The 20039-nt window shown below is 45.0% G+C and overlaps 1 protein-coding gene across 4 annotated transcripts in view; it reads right to left on the minus strand.

Annotated features, from left to right (window-relative positions):
* THADA (THADA armadillo repeat containing) overlaps positions 1–20039 on the minus strand; it is a 325833-nt gene that overhangs the window by 46429 nt on the left and 259365 nt on the right. For 3 of the 4 annotated variants that reach the window (XM_042932129.1, XM_042932128.1, XM_042932131.1), the window contains 5 exons: positions 10217–10596; positions 9532–9650; positions 9126–9198; positions 6064–6217; positions 3306–3437 (listed from right to left, as the gene is read on the minus strand). In XM_042932129.1, the coding sequence (XP_042788063.1) occupies positions 3306–3437; positions 6064–6217; positions 9126–9198; positions 9532–9650; positions 10217–10596 (858 nt within the window). Of the gene's footprint in view, positions 1–2018; positions 2584–3305; positions 3438–6063; positions 6218–9125; positions 9199–9531; positions 9651–10216; positions 10597–20039 lie in introns of those variants that run through there. The other variant, XM_042932130.1, reaches the window with a different exon arrangement.

Genomic DNA, 20039 nt, shown 5'->3' on the forward strand with positions numbered 1-20039 from the left:
CTCCTCAGATACACGCTGCTGACAGCGCTGCTCCCGTTTAAAGCCCTTTCCAGCCTCCCGTCACTGACAGAAGGAGGTCCTTAACTTGGTGTTCACAGTCACCCCAACTGTGCATGCCCTGTCTTCCCGCTTCATCCCCCACTCCACTCCCCTGGCCACACGAGGCCACTCTGCTCCCCAGTCAGCTCCCAAGGTCCCCCTGACTCCAAGTTCTGGCTCTGGCTTCTTCTTTGTTGAAATGCTCCCAGGTGTGTCCCATTTATCCTGTCTTTTGGGCCAGCCCCACTCTCAGGGACCTGAGACCGCACAATCCCTAGATCGCACAATCAATATGCACCTTGCATGTCCCTGTGCCCCTGGCATGCTACTACACAGTGTATTCGCAAAGTTTTCTGTCCACATCCAGCCCTCATTGTAGGATGGGATCTGAGGCAGGGAGTCCTTGTGTTTTATTTTATTCTTAAGAGGAAAAGTGAGAATTCTTATTATTTTTAACAATATTTAGCTTCCTCATCGAAGACATTAAATACTACCGTGATTTAGTAATAACACTGTACTGTGGCATTCATTAAACCATTGACTTGAGGACAAGATGAATGACATGTATTTGCAAGCTATTCACGATTCAGGAGTGACAATTAACTTTGAACACCACAGAGCAAACCATTAGTGGTGTATTCTACAAAATCCCTGCTGCTGAAGGAATGTGAAAGGTTCCCATCAGCTGCTTGATATCCTTGAGAGATGTCAAAACAAGACAATACTGTTCTCACGAATCAGCTGGCTGAACTTCCGACTTAAGCGAAAAATCAGGGTGATCCTCAGGCTTTGGCTACTTTTCAGTCCCAAGCAGAAATAGATGTATATTTTTTGCTCGAGAAAATAAAAGCTGTATTATGGAGGTTCTATGCATTGCTACCAGGCTGAATAAAGACTACATGGGGAAGTGCTGAGAGCAAATGTCCCCACATGGTGACATTATACGTTGCTGGGACCTTTGAAGAACCTGGCTTGGGTCTGATTTTCTGGAAGCAAAAATTCACTAAAAATGAGTAAAAAAGGGAAGGGGTGGGCAGGATGTTTTTATATAATTCAGGGGAAAGGAGTCACAGCGGCGGAGTCATGACACAGTGGACTGCTGATAAGCCAGTCGGATGGTCTAGCGATATATGCTGTGTTGGTGTTTTCAAGTTGTGGAATTGGATTTTTAAAAGACATTTTTATTTTGAAATAATTTCAAACATACAGAAAAGATGCAGGTATGGCAACTCCACATCCGTGTCTACTATTTATACGCACACACAGTTTTTTTTCTGAACCATTTGAGAGTACTAGCAGGCACTGTGTTCTTTTACCCCTAAACATTTCAGTTATATATTTCCTAAGAACAAAAATATTCTCTTACAAAACCACAGTACAGTTGTCAAATTCAGGAAATTTAACATTGATCTTAATCTACAGACAGTATTTCAACATTATCAGTTGTTCTAGAAACTTCCTGTACTGCTTTTCACCCCTCTAGTACCGGATCTGGTCCAGGGTAACATACTACATTTATTTATTTATTTATTTTTATTATTTTTTTAAAGTGTTTTTTTAATTTATTTTTGAGAGAGAGAGAGAGAGAGAGAGAGAGAGAGAGAGAGAGACCGAGTATGAGGGGGGGAGGGGCAGAGAGAGAGGAAGACACAGAATCCAAAGAAGGCTCCAGGGTCTGAGCTGTCAGCACAGAGCCTGATGCGGGGCTTGAACTTGTGAACCACGATATCATGACCTGAGCCGAAGTCAGATGCTTAACCAACTGAGCCACCCAGGCGCCCCATGGTAATATACCACATTTAACTGTTACAGACTGCTTGTCTTTTTCACACCTCAGATCCTCTTTTTATAGGTCACGGTGAGGAATACAAAAATAGACAGGTAGCCTTTTACATTTATTATTCTCTCAGAGGCTTTTATACATGGATTTTTCCATGTGAAAGGCACTCAATATATAATTATTAATTTGTATTTCTTGAGGAAAACTTCAAACTAGAAGTGGGGGGAACACGGTAATACTCTTTTACTATAGGTGAACTTGAAGAAATTCTGAGAGAAATAAAAGTAGTCGGGCAATAACTATAAAGATGAGGAGGGACTAAGTCAACTAATGAATTTCAATATGCAATAACCTACCCTGTTTTTGGTGGAGAGGGTCTTAGAGAAATCTAGTGAGTGTTATATTCCACCAAATATTTACGGAGCAATTGCTGGGTGCTCTGTGTGTCCTTCTAAGGAAAACACACAACTGGAAAGCGGAATGAATCACTAACGGCAGAATTACACATCCAAGAACTCTGACGGGGTGGGAAGCAGGTGGGGAGACGGCCGCTTGCGCATCACTACCGCGCACCAAACTGCACGTCTTCCCACTGAGAGGCGAAGCCGGTCCTGACCAAACCTGCTCTGGAGCAGCACCACCAAGAGATGATTAAAAAGTCAGCTTCTCCCATATATGCCATTACAACACAGGACTCTGGTAGGAGGATGTTCACATACTCCAAGGGAAGCTTCCAAGATCGTCAGCCACTGGGACGAGGAACCCTGAGTTGGTCACAAACCCTGAATTGGTCACAGACCCTGCATGGCTATTCCCCCTCCCATTCTGCTGTCTATTGAGGTAAACTTCTTTGCTCAGCCTGTGACCTCTTGCCTCCAAATGGTGTTCTTGCTTCTCCTTGGGATGGCTGACCCAGAGGTCTTTCCTGACACCCCAAGTGCAGGGAGCCCAAGTCCACCAGAGCGGTCACCCTCCCAGAGGGCCACTCGTCCAGAGGTGTGACCTTGCTTCTGCTCCAAGTTAACTTGACTCACACTCAGCTGTTTCTGCCACATGTAAAAACTCACAGAAGGACAAAATGATGGATCTACGATTCCTGGGTTATGCAACCACACAGATAATCAAGACTTGGCCTTATTTAAAAAGGATGACCACGTAACTAGCAAAAGGCGCTGTTTATTAGATTTCTATCTTCGAAGACAATTTTTGTCTATGATGTCCTAGAGCAGGGGTCAGCAAACTACGGCTAACAGATCAAATCTGGGCAGCCACCTATTTTTGTAAATAAGGTTTTATTGGAATACAGTCATACCCCATGTTTACCTATTGTTCAGGGCTGCTTTCCCACTAGAACAGCGAAGTCGAGACAGAAACCAAATGGCCAATGAAGCCTAAAATATTCACTCTCTGGCTATTTATAGAAAAAGTGTGCCAACTTCTGTCTAAGAGCAATAAGGCACTGCAAAAAAGGGTAAGAACGAGGTACCTGTTGACTGGCAGGTGTTTTCTTGTGACATGGCGGTTGCCACAGTCTCCGTGGCAGCATCTCTGACGGCCTGCTCCTCACTCTGCAGGAGGGTGAGGACACATCTCCAGAGAGCAAGTGTATCCTGCAGTTCTAAGAAGACCAAAAGGAATTCAAATGACTTAGGGTTCAATTTACAAGAAGGTACCAATACTGCTTCAAATCTAGGGTGGAAGAGGACAGTATTTAATGAGCAACAGCCATTCCTTTCTTCCTGGATAGTGCAAGAACGGAAGACTTGGCAGTCAGATAAACACTGGAAGAGAGAGGGCCCTAAGGGGAAAGGTTTGGAAAGGTCTGTTTTTTGAGGGGAAGGCTTCTGGAGGCAACCAGCCCCAGGCAAGGCTCCCCACAAGGTGCGGCCCGGCTGACTAAGGCCCCGGGCCCAGCTGTCCACAATGACTCATGATTCTCAGGAATGAAACTTTATGCATAAAGAGTGCTTTAGGGAAACTAGCCCAGTGTTGATTTGAGTGACTGCTTGAGCTTATAAATTCTGAAAGCAAAGTTTCAATCAAGATTATACTTTGGGGAGCAAGAACTTTTGAAAAGGGCAGAGAACCACGCACGATAAAGATAAAGACACCAGCCTGTGCCACCTCTACGTGGAGCCCACTATCTGACCACCACTGCCCCTGGGCAGGAACTCTAGCTGGTCCCCGTGCTAGGTGCTGCTGCAGACAACGGGGTAGGGAAAGACAGTATATGCCCCTGAGCCCCTGGGTGGCTCAGTCGGTTGAACATCTGACTTCAGGTCACGATCTCACAGCTTGTGAGTTCGAGCCCCACGTCGGGCTCTGTGCTGACAGCTCGGAGCCTGGAGCCTGCTTCTGATTCTGTGTCTCCCTCTCTCTCTGCCTGTCCCCCACTCACACCTGTCTCTCTGCCCCTCAAAAATAAATAAAAATGAAAAAATTTAAAAAGAAATCACAGATGGAAATGTATGGCTGTGCCTCACAGCAGGGAAAGATCACAGTGGACTAGTGTGCCCCAGGCAGCTTTGATGAGGGAGGTGAGAGGTGGACAGGGCCTCACAGAAAGGATATATGGTGTATAGGGGGTGGGCCCAGGCTTGGGCAGAGTCACAATGGGAGGGCCACAGGAGACCATACTCATCATCCCTAGCCTTTCAATGGGGGCCTATCCTGTTGAACTCTCCTTCGGTCTAAGGACCTCATCTGCCCACGGAGAACTTGATATCAGAGTCACTAGTGCTTTAGTCAAACCAAGAACACCAACGTTCCCTCTGGGGTTTTGTTCTCTCTTTTCTGTTATAAATCTGGCTTTAAATTTTACACAGTCTTTCAGAATCTATGCACTCTAATTGTTCTCTCAGGTTTAATATTTTCCTTTCTTAATATTGTCCTCTTTAACATGGTCATTTATACTCTCAGAGATCTTCAGTCTTCCCTTTTTAGTCCATTTTGATTTTTCTTTTTCCTTAAATGACTTTGTTCTGTCCTTGACTGGTCCCCATGCACTTTTATGTCCTTTGTCTTTCAGTTCTGTACCTATTTTTCATGCTCTTACAGGCCCTCAGCCACCACTGACCTCCTTCCTTACTGCCTATAATGCTATAACCAGCTCCAGGAACTGATGATGAACCAATGGCTCTTAACCAGTACTCAATTTCGCTCAGAATTCCAAGTTATTTCACACACATTTTGCCTCATCCGAGCTAGGGTTACAGTGGCCAAAGTTACCCAGAAAATGCTACAATTGCTATCCCCACTGGAGAGGCTTCACCAAAGTTTTTGGTAAAGCTTTGCTCTTATTCCTCTGGGTCTGATGATTAAATCCCAATCACTGAAGGCCCCTTCCAGCTCTCCTTTGGGTGTAAGAAAAATGTGTGGAAGTCACTTAGAGGAAAGAATTAAAAAGATATCAAAGACAACTTTGTTTCCCAGAGATATCCAGACACATGAGACATTTCAATGGTCTGAACTGTGCTAACACCGAAAATTTGAGTCTCACCGTCTAAAAGAACAATTCTTTCCTTGAGTCTGTAAATCCTTTCTCCACAACTCCACTGAGAGCTCTCTGCATGCAGGGACCATGGCTTATTCTTATTCTTTGAATCTGCTTTTCACATTAACCTCAACACCAAGTCCTATTGATTTGCTTCCCAAATGCCTTTTGAGCCTGTCCTTTCTTCTTCTTTAATGCCCCGGCTTCACCCTGACCCATTCCTTTCTCACCAAGATCATTGCATCAGGCTTCCTGGAAGAGGTGACGGTTAGGGTGAGTCTTGAAAGACAAACAGAAGTCATTCAAGCAGCAGTCTGTTTAAAGAACTGTTCCCTACCGATGATGCACGCAGCCTATGTTTGGGAGTGGTGGCCGATGAGCAGGGAGGGCTGGGCAGGGCACCAAGCCATGTGAAAGGGTGTTTAGATTTTATGCTGAAGGCAATGGGAACCCACTCAAAGGCTTTAAGCAGTGGAGTGAAACGATCAGATCTGTATTTCAGAAAGACCGCAGAGGCTTTTGGAAGCATTAAGGAGAATGGCTTTGAGGGCAAGATTGAAAGAGGCTGTTGGTGAAAAATGAGGAATTGGCAAGGGTTGGTAGGGGCAGGGGCAGGGGTGGCATTTGAAAGAGATGAAGGTACGGTGCACATGGGTGAATTTTCACGTTCCCTTCTTTTTAACCCTGGAGTATCTATTCACACTTTTAGCACATTTGGCACAATGGGCCTCCCTGTGCCCAGGACACTTACCGAGAACGGGATCCGGGCTGGTGAGCAAGAACGGTGTAGTGCTGGTGAGGGCTTTGGCAGCGGCCAGCCTGGACTCTGTGGGAAGGTGTTCTCCACAGGATGAGGCGACCAACCGAACCCACTGCTTCAGTGTGGGGACCATGGAGTCCCTGGTCTGAAAGCACAAAGCATATGGCAGTTCAGCAGATGTGGTCAGGGGCTGACATGGTGTTAGGGACGAGCTACATACACCCCATTGGATCTGCAAATTAGCTCTTACTGCAGGGGGAAAATGGTATTTTAGTTGCTTTTCCAACCCAACTAGGGAGAAATAAACAAGCCCAGGGGAGAAAATCTGACTGTCTTTCAGTAATACTGAGTCAGTAGAACTAGCGAACAAGTTTCTGGAGTCTTTCTGATGCAAATCAGGGTATCAGAACATCAGTGTATTTGATGTGTATCAGGGTATCAGAACATCAGTGTATTTGGCAGCAAGTAATACTGTTGTCCCCAGGAATGAGATGCTCCTGTCTTTAGTAACAGAACCTCAGATTTTTGGCTGGGCATGTGGGTACCCAGCTGAAGACTACATTTCCCAGACGCCCCTGCACTTGGGAGTAATATGTGATTAAGTTCTGACTAACGGTACACTTTTAGTCATGCCTTAGGAAACAGCTATGACCTTCCCTTCCTAGGTTTCTCTTTCCTGCTAGCTGAACAAGGACAAGATGGTGGAAGTTGAAGCAACCGTCTGGGACCATGAGATGGAAGTCATGTTGAGAACAGCAGAAAATGCAACAAGGGCCTGGCGGCCCAATGCAGTCCAGCCACCATAACTGCTTTGACTGCTGTGATCTAGTTTAAGCCATGGTATTTGTGAGTTTCTGCTACAACACTTACAGCAGCTTCCTCACTAACACTGTTGTTTAAACAAAGCTCTATTTTTTTTTAAATACTAATAGCTTTCTTTATTGAGATACAATTCACCATATAATTTACCCATTTAAAGTATATAATTGAGTTTTTAGTATATTCACTGGTTTATACAACCCATTTGCCACAGTAAATTTCAGAACATCACCAAAAAGAGAAATCCCACACCATCCTCCATCCTGTCAGCTCCCCAATGACCCAGCCCTAAACCACTAATCTACTTTCTGTCTCTACGGATTTGCTTATTCTGGACATTCCATATAAACTGACCAATACAATATGTGATCTTTTGTGACTGGCTTCTTTCATTTAGCATGTTTTCAAGGTTCATCTGTGCTACAGATGTATCAGCACTTCATTACTTTTTATGACTGAATAATATTCCATTGAATGGACATACCACATTTTGTGTACCCATTCATCAGTTGATGGACATTTGGATTATTTCTATCTTTTAAACCCTGGTTTTCTACTTATTCTACAAAGGGGATTATTGTTCCAAATGTACTTTATTTCCCCTATCAATTTAAATGTTCAAAATAACCATCTATGGGGCTCTGTGGAACTAAACCAATGAGCAACTTAGACCTTGAGGAACAGGCCGGCTCCCAATGTACAAAGAAACTCAGGTCTTCCTGGGAACTTCTTTTATGTGTTTCTCTATGGTTTTGTTAATTTTTCTCTCCCTGGAAAACTCCCAATTTTCATCAAATATCGTTTCATTCAAGTACCACAAAGTGCCTTTGAGATGCACATGACAACTGGTTAAAAGCAGCTGTAGATGAGAACACTGTCTTCTGGCAGATGTGATAGGCTGCCCTGTGACTACTTTCTTAGAACTTGTTTTTTATTCCCCTCGGGGATGTAGCTTTGTTTTTTTCCAGTAAATCCTCTCCCTTCCTACAAACCTCTCCCACTCAAGCCCCCAACACACACCACTGACTTTTTTTGGCTCTTTTCTCCTAGTGACCAGCCAGCTTTAGCCTCCTGGCACACTTAGCTCTCACCCTCTGTTCCTTCTGAACTCAGTGACCTCCTCTGTGAAGTCTTCTCTTTAGCATCGCTACACTCCCTTCCTCCTCTGAAATCCTCCAGCCTCCTCTCTAACAGGGCATTTAATATCACAATCTAACCCTCCTTCTCACTCATGCCACTGTCCCTCCATCCTTGTTCATCTTCTGATCTCCAAGTACCTCTGGCAGTGCTCCTGTAAGGGACTGGAACCTGTGAAACTGTGCTGCCACTATCACGGTGTGGTCATGTGTAACCAGGAGCTTCAGGTACTTTTACTACAGTATTTACCGCCTTCTACTTATAATAATTCTCTGATGGAGGGGCGCCCTGGGTGGCTCAGTCAGTTAAGCATCTGACTCTTGATTTCAGCTCAGGTCATGATCTCATGGTTCATGAGAGCTCCGTGTCAGGCTCTGTGCTGACAGTGTGGAAGCTGCTTGGGATTCTCTTTCTCTCTACCCCTCCCCTGCATGCATTCTCTCTCTCTCTCTCTCAAAAGTAAACATTTAAAAAAATAATAATTCTCTGACGGTGGTAGCTTTCTTGTACACCCCTAAGTACACATGTATTTGTCTTAAGGCATCTTCCCAGGAAGTTGTTTCAGTTACTTTGGTTCTGCCTCTCCCCCAAAGGACATGGGAGACAGATGAGGCACATCCGGCCCTCTATACAAAGCCAGCTAGGCCATGTTTTGGGGGAATATTTAAGCCTTAGCAATGTATTGTCATGCTCGGTTGGCCAGGATGCAATCCTAGTGACTTGCTCACTCATTTTTTAAAATAAAGAGTCTAGCTAGAAAAATAGGGGGAAAAAAAAGGGTTTGAGCATGTGTGTGTGTGAGTGTGTGTGTGTGTGTGTGTGTGTGTGTGTGTGTGTGTTCCATGGGAGAAGGCTGTGTTATCCTCAGGGACTCTAATCAAACGTGCCCAGAACAAGAGAAAAGACATGCCAATGGTGGAAAATTCTTCACGAGTTATACCCAAAGTGAAAAATCCACCTGAATAACATTTGGTAGAGGCCACATGTGCATACAGCAGTGGTTCTGCTTGCTGAGACATCTCACTTTAATTGACACCTTCCCCGCAAATGTGAGCACAAAAACCTAGGTCCTAGGCCAGAGGCAGAATCAGCCTTACCTCCTCACACGTCTGCATGCAGTGGGCAATCACTTTGGAGGCAAGTCTCAGAGCTACACTTTGAATTTCAGACCTAGAAAAAGCCAAAACACACACAAAATAAAACCAAACCTACTTTATATACAGATGGGTTTTTGCATCAGTCTGTAATCGATGCCACTGTGAATGCTAGAAATGCTCAGCTCATCACCACACAAATGCCTCCAGAAGTAATTACCTTTTGATTATTAATGTGAAACTCTGACATCATCCTATGACTTGAGCTTAGAACATGCTCCTAGGTAGAGGTTTAGAAAGAAACACAGGACCTGAGCCTTTAGGCCAGGACTGTGCACAAGTTCATTATATAACTGACTGCTGGGACCACGTGTGATGCCGAGGTTGCACAGGGGTATCAGGCGCAAACCTTTCATTGGAAGCAATATCCATCGTCCAGATCAGGAACTCCTTTGGGGTTAAATGGATACAATGCTCCGTCTCAGGAAGCCACTCACTGGGGTCCATGCGATGAAGAATTTTCAGTATCTGTGTGTGTCAGATCCATGGGGGGAAAAAAGCTCAGGAGAAAGTCTTCAGAAGCCCAATAATCATCACTTGTACCGTTAATAGGAATCTATCTTTCAAATAGGTCCACTGACTTATTTCTCCCTTAATACTTTTGGGAGACCAAGACAGGGTGGAGTAGTGACATACCCGAAGGACCTTAGTGACCTGGGATCAGAGTCTAGATGCCCCAATTCCTAATCAGTGCCCTTTCCCCTTTGATGATGCTTTCTCGGTGGCCGTGAATAAAGCCATGTCAATAAAGACCACCCTTTGCCACATTCTACAGCCAATTTTCAATGCTGTCTTTCTTAGAGCACAGAGTGGCTCACTCCCATTCTCTATCTTGGCTTATTGCCATCATCATTACCACTGTCATGAAGCCATGACAAGTACTATATGAAGAGTTCTTGCCCACTAGACACTGCATCTCCTTCCTGCGGCTGCGGGAGAAGCCAAACCCAATCGTGCCTACACAGTCTTGTTACGGTGAGCTTGCCAAAGAACGTGGGGAGCGGAGGGGATGGTGAATACAACAGAGACTTTACCTTGCAGAAGCATTCTGGGTGATTTTCCTTCATGGCCAACATCAAGAATGTCCCTCTCATATTCCACAGCAAGGGTGGCAGTCCCTTCTCTCCTAATCCAGAGGCTGCTGTTGAAAACCTTTCCAACAGGGCTTCTAATGTCAGCAGGCGCACTTCAGGGAAAGAAGACTCCAACAGCTGAGAGAAGGATATGGGAATGTCCCTTGCCTGCTCTCCAGCCTGGGCCTCCACTGCCCACACTGCAGCGACGGCTAGTTTGGTGAGGCTCTGGAGGTACTGGGGCAGGCCTGGCACTGTGAAGGTATAGGGGAATCCTGTTATCAGCTCTGATCTTGAGATGATCCTTCTGATGTCCCCCCAGAAGCCAAGATGCTCCAGAGCTGAAAGAGCAAAAAAGCAAAGGGAAAGAGGTTATCACTTTATTCAAAGTTCCACAAAAGGACAGTAGACACTGCAAAGCTCTGGGTACATGGGGGTGGCACTACCAGATGCCTTTCTTGAACAGATTTCACATGAATGATGTAATAAGTGACTAGCCCACGTAGGCTCAGAAGTCTGAACTTACCACATTTGCCCAGAAGCAATTTCTGTTTAGGTAATTCACAATGTTGCTATCAGAAGGTGTGGTCCTGGCACCCCTCCCCAACATTCAATAGGTATGGACTCAGGAACCTCTTGAGTCACTAGGCCTCAGAGTTGAGCAGGATAAAAGGCCAGCTAGTCCAAACTTCCTTTAGGGGCTCAGCTCCCTCTCCAGCACCTTTCCTTGGAGGCTCCTGATGGACCTCTACAGTGACTCGGAGCTCACAAGACAGGCTATTCCATTGTTAGCAGATCAAAGTGTCACCAAGTTCTTTTGGGAGTTCCTACTCACTGGCCTAATTTTGCATTTTGTGGTTCCCAATGAGCCCTTCGGGCATTACAGCCCCGGTCTTCTCTGCACAAAACACCCTTGCTTCCTTTAGCTACTCCCCACATGGTGGGGCTTGCCTTCTCTCGCTATTCTAGCTGCCCTCCTTCGGTCATGCTTCACCCCTCTTGAGGTCTGGCCCCGTAGAATGGAACATGATTTTCTCACATGATATGACCCACAGGACGATGGCTTTCCCTGTTCTGACACTAGGTTACTGGAGGCACATCACACTTGTTGACTCATGTGGATCTTAAAGTCAACTGAAACCACAGCCTTTCTTTTTTTACATGGTCTACTGAGGGTGGTGAGTCATCTTTCTCCCACCTTGTACTCAGTACTTAGATCAGGACTTGTTTTCTTTGTTTGTTTGTTTTAAACCCAAGTAGAATCCCTGTTAAATTTTATCTCCCTGTTAAGTTTTATGGCCTGCCTTTTAGATTGCCAAGATCTCTTTGTACTCTCACTTCTGATCAAAAAACACTTATTGCCTGCTTACTATGCACTGGGTGCTAAGTAAAATAAGAACACTGCCCATAAGGAGATTATAGTTCAGTTTGAGAGTGAGAAATGAATGACTAGGTGATTCCAATACAGTGGTGTAAATGATAATGAGTCTTTAAGGGGAAGGGAGGGGAGAATGTGTTGGAGCCACCAAAGCAGAGCAAAGGCTCAAAAACATGAACCAGAATGGACCACGTGGGGAACCACAGACAGTCTGCTATCACTACAGCACAGAATTCGAGATGGTGCTAGAGAAGTACTGTGGCCAGGACCTGCAGAACCTCCTGGGCCACATGAAGGAGCCTGGACATTCTTCTGGAGGCAAGGGAATGCCACTGGGGCGTTACTTCAAGTGACAAGGTCAGGCAGTAATCTAGGAGAGAAGGGATGAGGGCCTAAAGTGAGGAAGGGCTCGGGGAAGATGGATTTGAGAAGCAGTGAGGAAATCAAATTGGCAGCACTGGGCACTGAATGGGGGAGGAGTCTTGGGTACCTCCCAGAACCCAGATGCTTCACACAACACATTCATCATCCAACAGAAGTTATGTAAACCTCAGTTTGACAAGCATGCCATAAATGGCCGCAAAGAATTAGTGAAACTGTGGACTGGGCCGGTATGGAGGGCAGAGGGTATCAGTGAGTGTTACAGGCAGCTCCTAGCCCCGTCCCCTACCTACTCTAAACTCTCCTCAATTCATTAACTAGCCACTTATAAATCCTCCTAACTTTACCATTTACCTAACTGTGCGTGGGATTTTACCTACAAGAACATCAGGACAGACTTCATCAAAGGCCTTGCTGAATTTAGGTATCTCATAACTCAGTCAACACTACTGACTTCTAGAAAACTATCATAAACATAATAGAAATATAAAAGATTATGATAACAGAAAAAACTTACTTGATATTGCAAAACCTTACAGGCTTGCGATAATCCAGGGATTAAGAATACAGAATATTCATGTTACACATCAAATTGCTGCAAAAAGAAGTTTGCCCCAAAAGGCAAAGTGGGGGCTCAGGCTCCCATATGACTGTGCCCCACGGAAAACACCACCGCCAACTGCTGCCTGTGGTTGCAGACACACCTTTGCTCTTAACTCAGAGTCTGCAGAAGTCCGAGTTCAAGTGGGAGGGCAGCCATCTTTACAAAGCAGCAGGGAAGCCCCAGACAGTTGGGATCCTCAACCTCTGTATCACTATCTCTATTTTCTTCTTTTTTTTTTTTTAATTTTTCAATGCTTATTCATTTTTGAGAGAGAGAGAGAGAGAGCGAGCGTAGCGCACAAGCCACGAGCAGGGGAGGGGCAGAGAGAGAGGGAGACACAGAATCTGAAGCAGGCTCCAGGCTCTGAGTTGTCAGCACAGAGCCCAATGCAGGGCTCGAACCCACAAACCATGAGATCATGATCTGAGCCGAAGTTGGATGCTCAACCAATTGAACCACCCAGGTGCCCCACCATCTCTATTCAGTGCCTAAAAACCTATCCCACTACAATTTAGTGATGAGACCACACCATGTGGTCTTCAGGTGCCACTTCCTCACTCTTCCCACCCACTGCTGCCTCAGGATAACACTGCCTTAAAAAGGAATTTCATTTGTTGGCAAGGAGTCAGAAACATGGCTCAGAGATCTGCTCTTTAGAACATAATAAGAAACAGGAAGAACTGTCTAGGCCATTCTGGACAATTTTCAGACGAACCTGTTATCTGAATGGGAGATACTCCAAGCAGAGTGCATCATTCACTAGACTCAAGAGCCAGGCACCCAGCCCCACTTGCTTCCTCTAGGGCCTTGACAAAGGATGACATCATCAAGAACCCAAGGACTGAAGGCACTGTTCTAAAGAAATGGAAGATGGGGGACAGGCTTAGGAAGGTCTCCTTTGGGACTTCTTGGCCTACGTTGCCAGTGCGGTTCAGTACAATTCCATAAGCATTTACTGAGCATAAGCATTTACTACGTACTTTGGGAGAGAGAGATTCAGAATTGAGAAAGAAAAATTACTTGCTATTAAAAAGCTTTATAACTAATGGGAAGATAAAGACAACTACAAAAATTGCAAAATGCTTAGAGCTCTACAATTGTTAGCAAGAAAAGCTACATTTATGTGGCATGCACTACAGAATGTTATATACCCATTATTTAATGCTAGGAATAATAATTACTTTTAGAATTGACACTTGAGTACTATTCTAATTCCACAAGTATTAACTCATTTGAAGAAGTAGGTGCTATTATTATTCCCATTTTACAGATGATGAAACAGAGAGGTTAAGTTACTTGCCCAAGGTTGCAAAGAGAGTACATGAGTCAATGAAGGACCAGAACGAATGTGATGGGCACTTGCTTTCTACGGGGGTGGGGGGGAGACAAAATAAAAACTTTCACGAGGAAACAACATTTAAGATGGGTCCTGAAGGCTGCCCAGAGGTGCCTGACTGGAGGTGGAAATGGCAAATGCTCCAGGGGAGGTTGAGAGACAAAGAGAGACCAAGAATAGGTTCGCTGAGTTAGTGTGTCAGCCGAGGAGGAGTCAGGTCAGAACCACAAGCTACGAGTTATCAAATGACATTCATTTAGATACTTTCTCCTAACTACTTCATTGTGCACCAAGACCCAAAGAGATGACCTAGAGCACAGTTTCTCAAACTGGAGTGAGCATCAGAATCACCTGGAGGGCTTGCTAACCCACAGACTGCCGCCTGTGCCTCATCCCCAAAAGTCTGATTCAGGAACTCTGGGGAAGAAGCTGAGAGTTTGCATTTCTTTTCTTTATTTTTTTTTAACTTTATTTATTAATTATTATTATTATTGTTTACTTTTTGAGAGAGAGAGAGAGAGAGAGAGAGAGAGAGTGGAGGAAGCATAGAGAGAGAGGGACACACAGAATCCAAAGTGGGCTCCAGGGTCTGAGCTGTCAGCACAGAGACCGACAACAGGGCTCGAATCCACGAACCACAAGACCATGACCTGAGCCAGTCTTATGCTTAACCGACTGAGTGAGCCACATAGTCACCCCTATTTTTTTAATTCTTTAAAAATTTTAGTGAGAGAGAGAGCATGTGCACGAGTGGAGGAGAGCACACTCAGTACAGAGCCTGATGAGGGGCTCGACCCACGACTCTGGAATCACTGAAATCAAGTGTCCCAAATCAAGTGTCGGAAGCGCCACTGAATGAGCCACCCAGGTGCAGTCTGCCTTTCTAATAAACTCCCAGGTGATGCTGATGCTGCCCAGCCAGGTGCTTTGAAAACCACTGCCCTCAAGTGATAGTTCTTAACCAGAGGTTATTAAAACCACACACACCTGAATCCCACTCTGGCCTATTCTAATCCAGTGGGCTTCAGTTGGGTGCAGACACCTACAGTCTTAAGAAGCCAACAGCTAATTCTGCTGTGTAGCCCAGCTGAGAATCATGTTCCTGAGACACGACTTTCATAGGGGGTCTGTAGGGTTTATGCATGTGTGGGTAGGCAGGGGTTTGCAGTCCCAAGCAGAGTACAACTGATTCCAGCCCAGTACTTCTTTATAGGGTAGAGAATTCACCACACCCCTTTTCTCTTACAAATAAAAACATCAAAGGAGGGAAACCACTAGGAATTCAAAAGAATGAACAAGTGCTGGAATGAAGGCCCCTGGCAGGCCTCAGTGCTGGCTCCCGGGGTACAGGTTGTTTTAGGTGCAGGATGTAGCGGTGAAATAGAAAGACCAGGCTCCGGTCTCATGGGGTTCCCACTTACATGGGGACCACAGTCCACCTCTCCCCCTGGGCCTACATTGAGGGCGTCGCGAGCTGCAACAGGAGGCTGGAGTTAGAGATGACCAATACTTTAACATAAGCAGCTGCAGTGACTAAAGAAGAGGTACGTATTGCTTTCCTCTCTGACCCAGTGGCTTCTGGGCCCAGGAAGTGCATTCAATTCACCTGGAGAGCTTTAGAAAAACACCTATGTCAGGGGGCACTTAACTACATGGCCGGGGCAAGCCTGGTTTTAAAGGGACCTGGGTGACTCTAGTGTAATTCTTCCAGGCTTGCCACCTCCTGCTTTACCAGCTCTGCACCCACAGCAGGTAAGACAGAGTCCACCAAATGTTTTTCACAACTGGGACCTCTCCCTGGCCAAGCACGGTTTCGTGTCCTGTGCTACCAAGTGCGTTTGAGAGCCTAGGTCAACACAGGGTACTTATTTCCATTTCTGTCCGTGACTATTGTCCACAGCCTGCAAAAAACTGAGGTTAGTTCTTCGGTGGGGTGCCTCAGTCTGAGGTTTAGCACCTCTCTCCTCTGGAAGATAACATTTCTGTTTGCAATTTCAATTTTGATTGCTTTGGGTTTCTCCCTTCCAATCTTTCTTGGAAAGCCAAGTGTTCCAATGAAAGAGTCCAGTCCCTCCTTTAATGGCCCCATCTTATTTTTCATAAATTAGATGATTTTTTCAAACTTATTAATTGGGAGTTTTTTCCAGCCCTCCTTATTTGGAAAGTCTTTGGATTTTCTCAACAGTGCAGTCACCCAAGTATGTGTGACTGATTTTAAACATCCAATTTGATTTTGTTTTTGAAATTAACTTTTTGTTTCTTTAGAGCAAGTGTATTTCTAGCCTTCAAAGGCACGGCTTAATGCTGGATTCACTTGGAAGGGTAATACCTCCGGCTGTGCTAAGTCCTGGTTCAATGGGGAAATAATTCCCCAAGTTTGGAATCCAAGGACCGAGAAAATGTCAAAAACAATGTGACAGACTGGTATATGTTGCCAGCTTTTTATCTTGTCAAGGAAGGATGTTATTTTTTTTTTTAATTTTTTTTTTTAACGTTTATTTATTTTTGAGACAGAGAGAGACAGAGCATGAATGCGGGAGGGTCAGAGAGAGAGAGGGAGACACAGAATCTAAAACAGGCTCCAGGCTCTGCACCGTCAGCACAGAGCCCGACGCGGGGCTTGAACTCACGGACGTGAGATCATGACCTGGGCCAAAGTCGGACGCTCAACCGACTGAGCCACCCAGGTGCCCCATCAAGGAAGGATGTTAAAAACCTAACATCTATTCATCATTTCATAAAAGAAAGGCTATCTTAACACCGAAAAAGGTAGCAAACCCATGGTGGCATCATAAAGGCAATTCTTTTTTTTTTTTTTTAATTTTTTAAAATGTTTATTTATTTTTGAGACAGAGGGAGACAGAGCATGAATGGGGGAGGGTCAGAGAGAGAGGGAGACACAGAATCCGAAACAGGCTCCAGGCTCTGAGCGGTCAGCACAGAGCCCGACGCAGGGCTTGAACTCACGGACCGCGAGATCATGACCTGAGCTGAAGTTGGAGGCTTAACCGACTGAGCCACCCAGGCGTCCCCCCAAGGGCAATTCTTTAAAGACATTTGGCTTTAAGAAAAATTTGCCATAATATCATTTGGTTATAGTTTTATTATGAAAGCGTCACCAGGGTGCAGCACAAGGGAACTGTAGTTTTGGAGAAGCTGGTAACAGTTTCCTGAGTTTGATCTGTTTGGACAGCATGACAACCCTAACAGAGGTCTCCTCTGGGGGAACCGCAGGGACTTTGCCACGTCCCTTGGGACAGCGAGCAAAGTGTCTGTGTGAAGGAACGCAGTGGTCCATTCACACAATTCCCTCTGGTAATCTCTGATGTGTTATCTTAGCAGTTCTTGGTTCTTTGGCAAGCTGCAGATTTCAGTGTTATGTCTGCAACCTGAATAGAGATTGCTAAATTAACTGCATTTCAGAGGTGCCACTCCCTAACTAACCAAGGTAGGGTGCTAACATCAACCTGGTGCCGAAAGAGGATTTAAAAGCAGCACATATATATATATATATATTTTTTTTTTAGTTTATTTTTGAGAGAGAGAGGGAGACAGAGAGAGTGAGCGAGCGCAGAGGCTGGGCAGAGAGAGAAGGGGACAGAGGAACCAAAGCCGCCTCTACACTGACAGCAGAGAGCCCGATGTGGGGCTCAAACTCACAAACCATGAGATCATGACCTGAGCCGAAGTTGGACCTTTGAGCCACCCAGGCGCCCTGCAGCACATACTCTGAGCAGGGAAAGTCAGTGTCCTATGTCACAAATCCTGTCTTATTATTTAGGGAAGTCTGTCTTCTCCCCAGAGGAGGAGCCTAGCCCCAAAGGGCAGGCCTGTGGGTCATTCATCTTTGATTTTCAGCTACTCATATGGATCTGTTAAAATTTCTTAAAAAAAAAAAAAAAATCAACATAATCTTAAAAAGATGCATGTTAATCTAAATAGCTTTAATAAGGACCTTCTGGGAAAAAAAACATGGGATGATATCATTGCTACATAATTATGGATACAGTGGAGTTTCGCCATAGGAGCATTTAATTTAGGCGAATTTAACTCTAAGCACTCAGCAGACAGATCGGAAAATAACAATTAAAATAGAAGGCAGTTTCACCTGGCACCCCAGTCACTAAACACATTCCCGGAAGGGTGGTTGTGCTGCTCCCACAGACCAGAGGTTCTCAGACTTTAGTGTGCTCTCTTGCTGAGCTCCTGACTCAGTTGGCCTGGGGCAGGGCCCCCCAGATCACAGTTCTAACAAATTCCCAGGTGATACTGATGCCGCTATGCAGGAACCACATTTTAAGAACCACTGTCTCCACCCATCTGAGATCATCTGTGCTTCCTGCGGTGTAAACACCTTGCCGCCATGCTGAATTCGTGTGTGACTAGTGTTTACTGGTGTTTGTTTTTGAACACCACGGCCCCTAATCATAAGTCAACCCCTTCATCTAGTGTTTGGCCAAAAGCTCCTGGCCTTCACTGTGAAGTCATGAATCCAGATAGCCTGATTTTGTGTTGAACTGGCCCAAGTAAAATAGAAAAGAAAGAGTAAGTGTGCTGGCCCCAAGACAGCACTTCCTTGGCCCAGCAGAGATGGTTATAGGGGACGCCAAACTCCCGGTAATCACGTTAAACCTGTTCTACTTCTAAGTAGCTAGCTTTCGGTACCCATGAAGGGGGGAAGGATCCCCAGGATTGAAAAGGCCAACCAAACAGAAAAAAATGGTTTCACTGCTATGGAATAAGTCACTTACCGCGATATTGTGTAAATGACAATGATACTGATTATGTCACTGTGGTAGTCACTTGCCACTAAGAATCAGAAGTTTTTTTTCTTTTGCCTGACCTTGCACATGCTGTTGCCTCTGCCTCAAATGAATGAATGAATGAATGAATGAACAAATGAATAGATTTCTCTTTCACATACTGAAAAGGCTCTGAATTCTCTGATACCAGTAGGTCAAGAAAAGTTTGCAGATGGAACTGTTCTAAAGTTTCTTGGATCCTCCCCCTTTCTCCCAGAATCTCCAGCTTCCTTAGAAAAGTTGGGCGTGAGCAAATACAAAGCAGACTTCATTTTTAATTCACAGCAACATGGACAGTGTTTTCTATTTCAAAGGATTGTAGCTCTGGTCAGAGAGATCTGCAGTCAGATCCAACAAAAGTTCCTACCTCAAACAGTTGACAAACTGGTTCTAAAAATAATCACAGATGACAATTTGTACACTCTGTGAATGTTAATGTCCCCTTGCGCAATTTGTCAGTAAAAACTATATATATATTTGGGGAGAAAAGGAAACCATAGGAACTGCAACAACAACAACAAATCAACTGATTTAATAAATCTTGGCTTCTCCTTATCGAAGGGAAATTCCATTCCTGGATTTAATCCTCTGCGCCTCCCAATGCACTGTAATCCTGACCCCGGGGGCCCCTCCACTAACCAACATGTAGAATGACCTGGTGGAAGGATCTGGAGACTAACTTTGTCTTGAGAAACACCATGAACTGGTGCTGGCTGCTTATTTCTTGCCTACTTCTGTTTCCAGGTCTCTGAACCCCTTTATGCCCTGTTTACCCGTCCCTTTGAAAATATTCCCTCCTTCCCTTGCCCCCAGCATATTCTCAAAGGCATGTATTTTTTTTTTTAAGCACAGAATTCCTTATCTGCTGCTGTGGAAGGAGGATGAGCTTCTGAGAATACCATCTGAAGACTATCTTGTCAACCCATGGAAATAAAAACCTAGTCCCTGTGCTTAGGGTGCTTGGGAGACTGCTCTGGGAGTGATCTCTAAAAGGATTTGGGCTAAAAATGAGCTCATCAGGCATTGGGTGGGACCAAGGTTTACTTCTGGACTCCACCCACCATCCCATCGGCCCCTGTCCAACACAAGGGGGAAGTCAGGAAATACTTGTGGATAAACACATGACAACCCAAAGACACAAACATAAATTTACTTCTGAGCAGACAGCGCTTCTGGTTCTTTGTCAGTGACTGGCTACTAAGGACAAGATTAGGAAATCAGGAATTTCCCTAGCATCACACTCTAGACATCCTTGTTTAGATCTGCCTTTTCCCCACAAAAGA

The sequence above is a fragment of the Panthera leo genome, chromosome A3 (assembly GCF_018350215.1).
Source record: "Panthera leo isolate Ple1 chromosome A3, P.leo_Ple1_pat1.1, whole genome shotgun sequence".
In the NCBI taxonomy this organism is placed as follows: Eukaryota; Metazoa; Chordata; class Mammalia; order Carnivora; family Felidae; genus Panthera; species Panthera leo.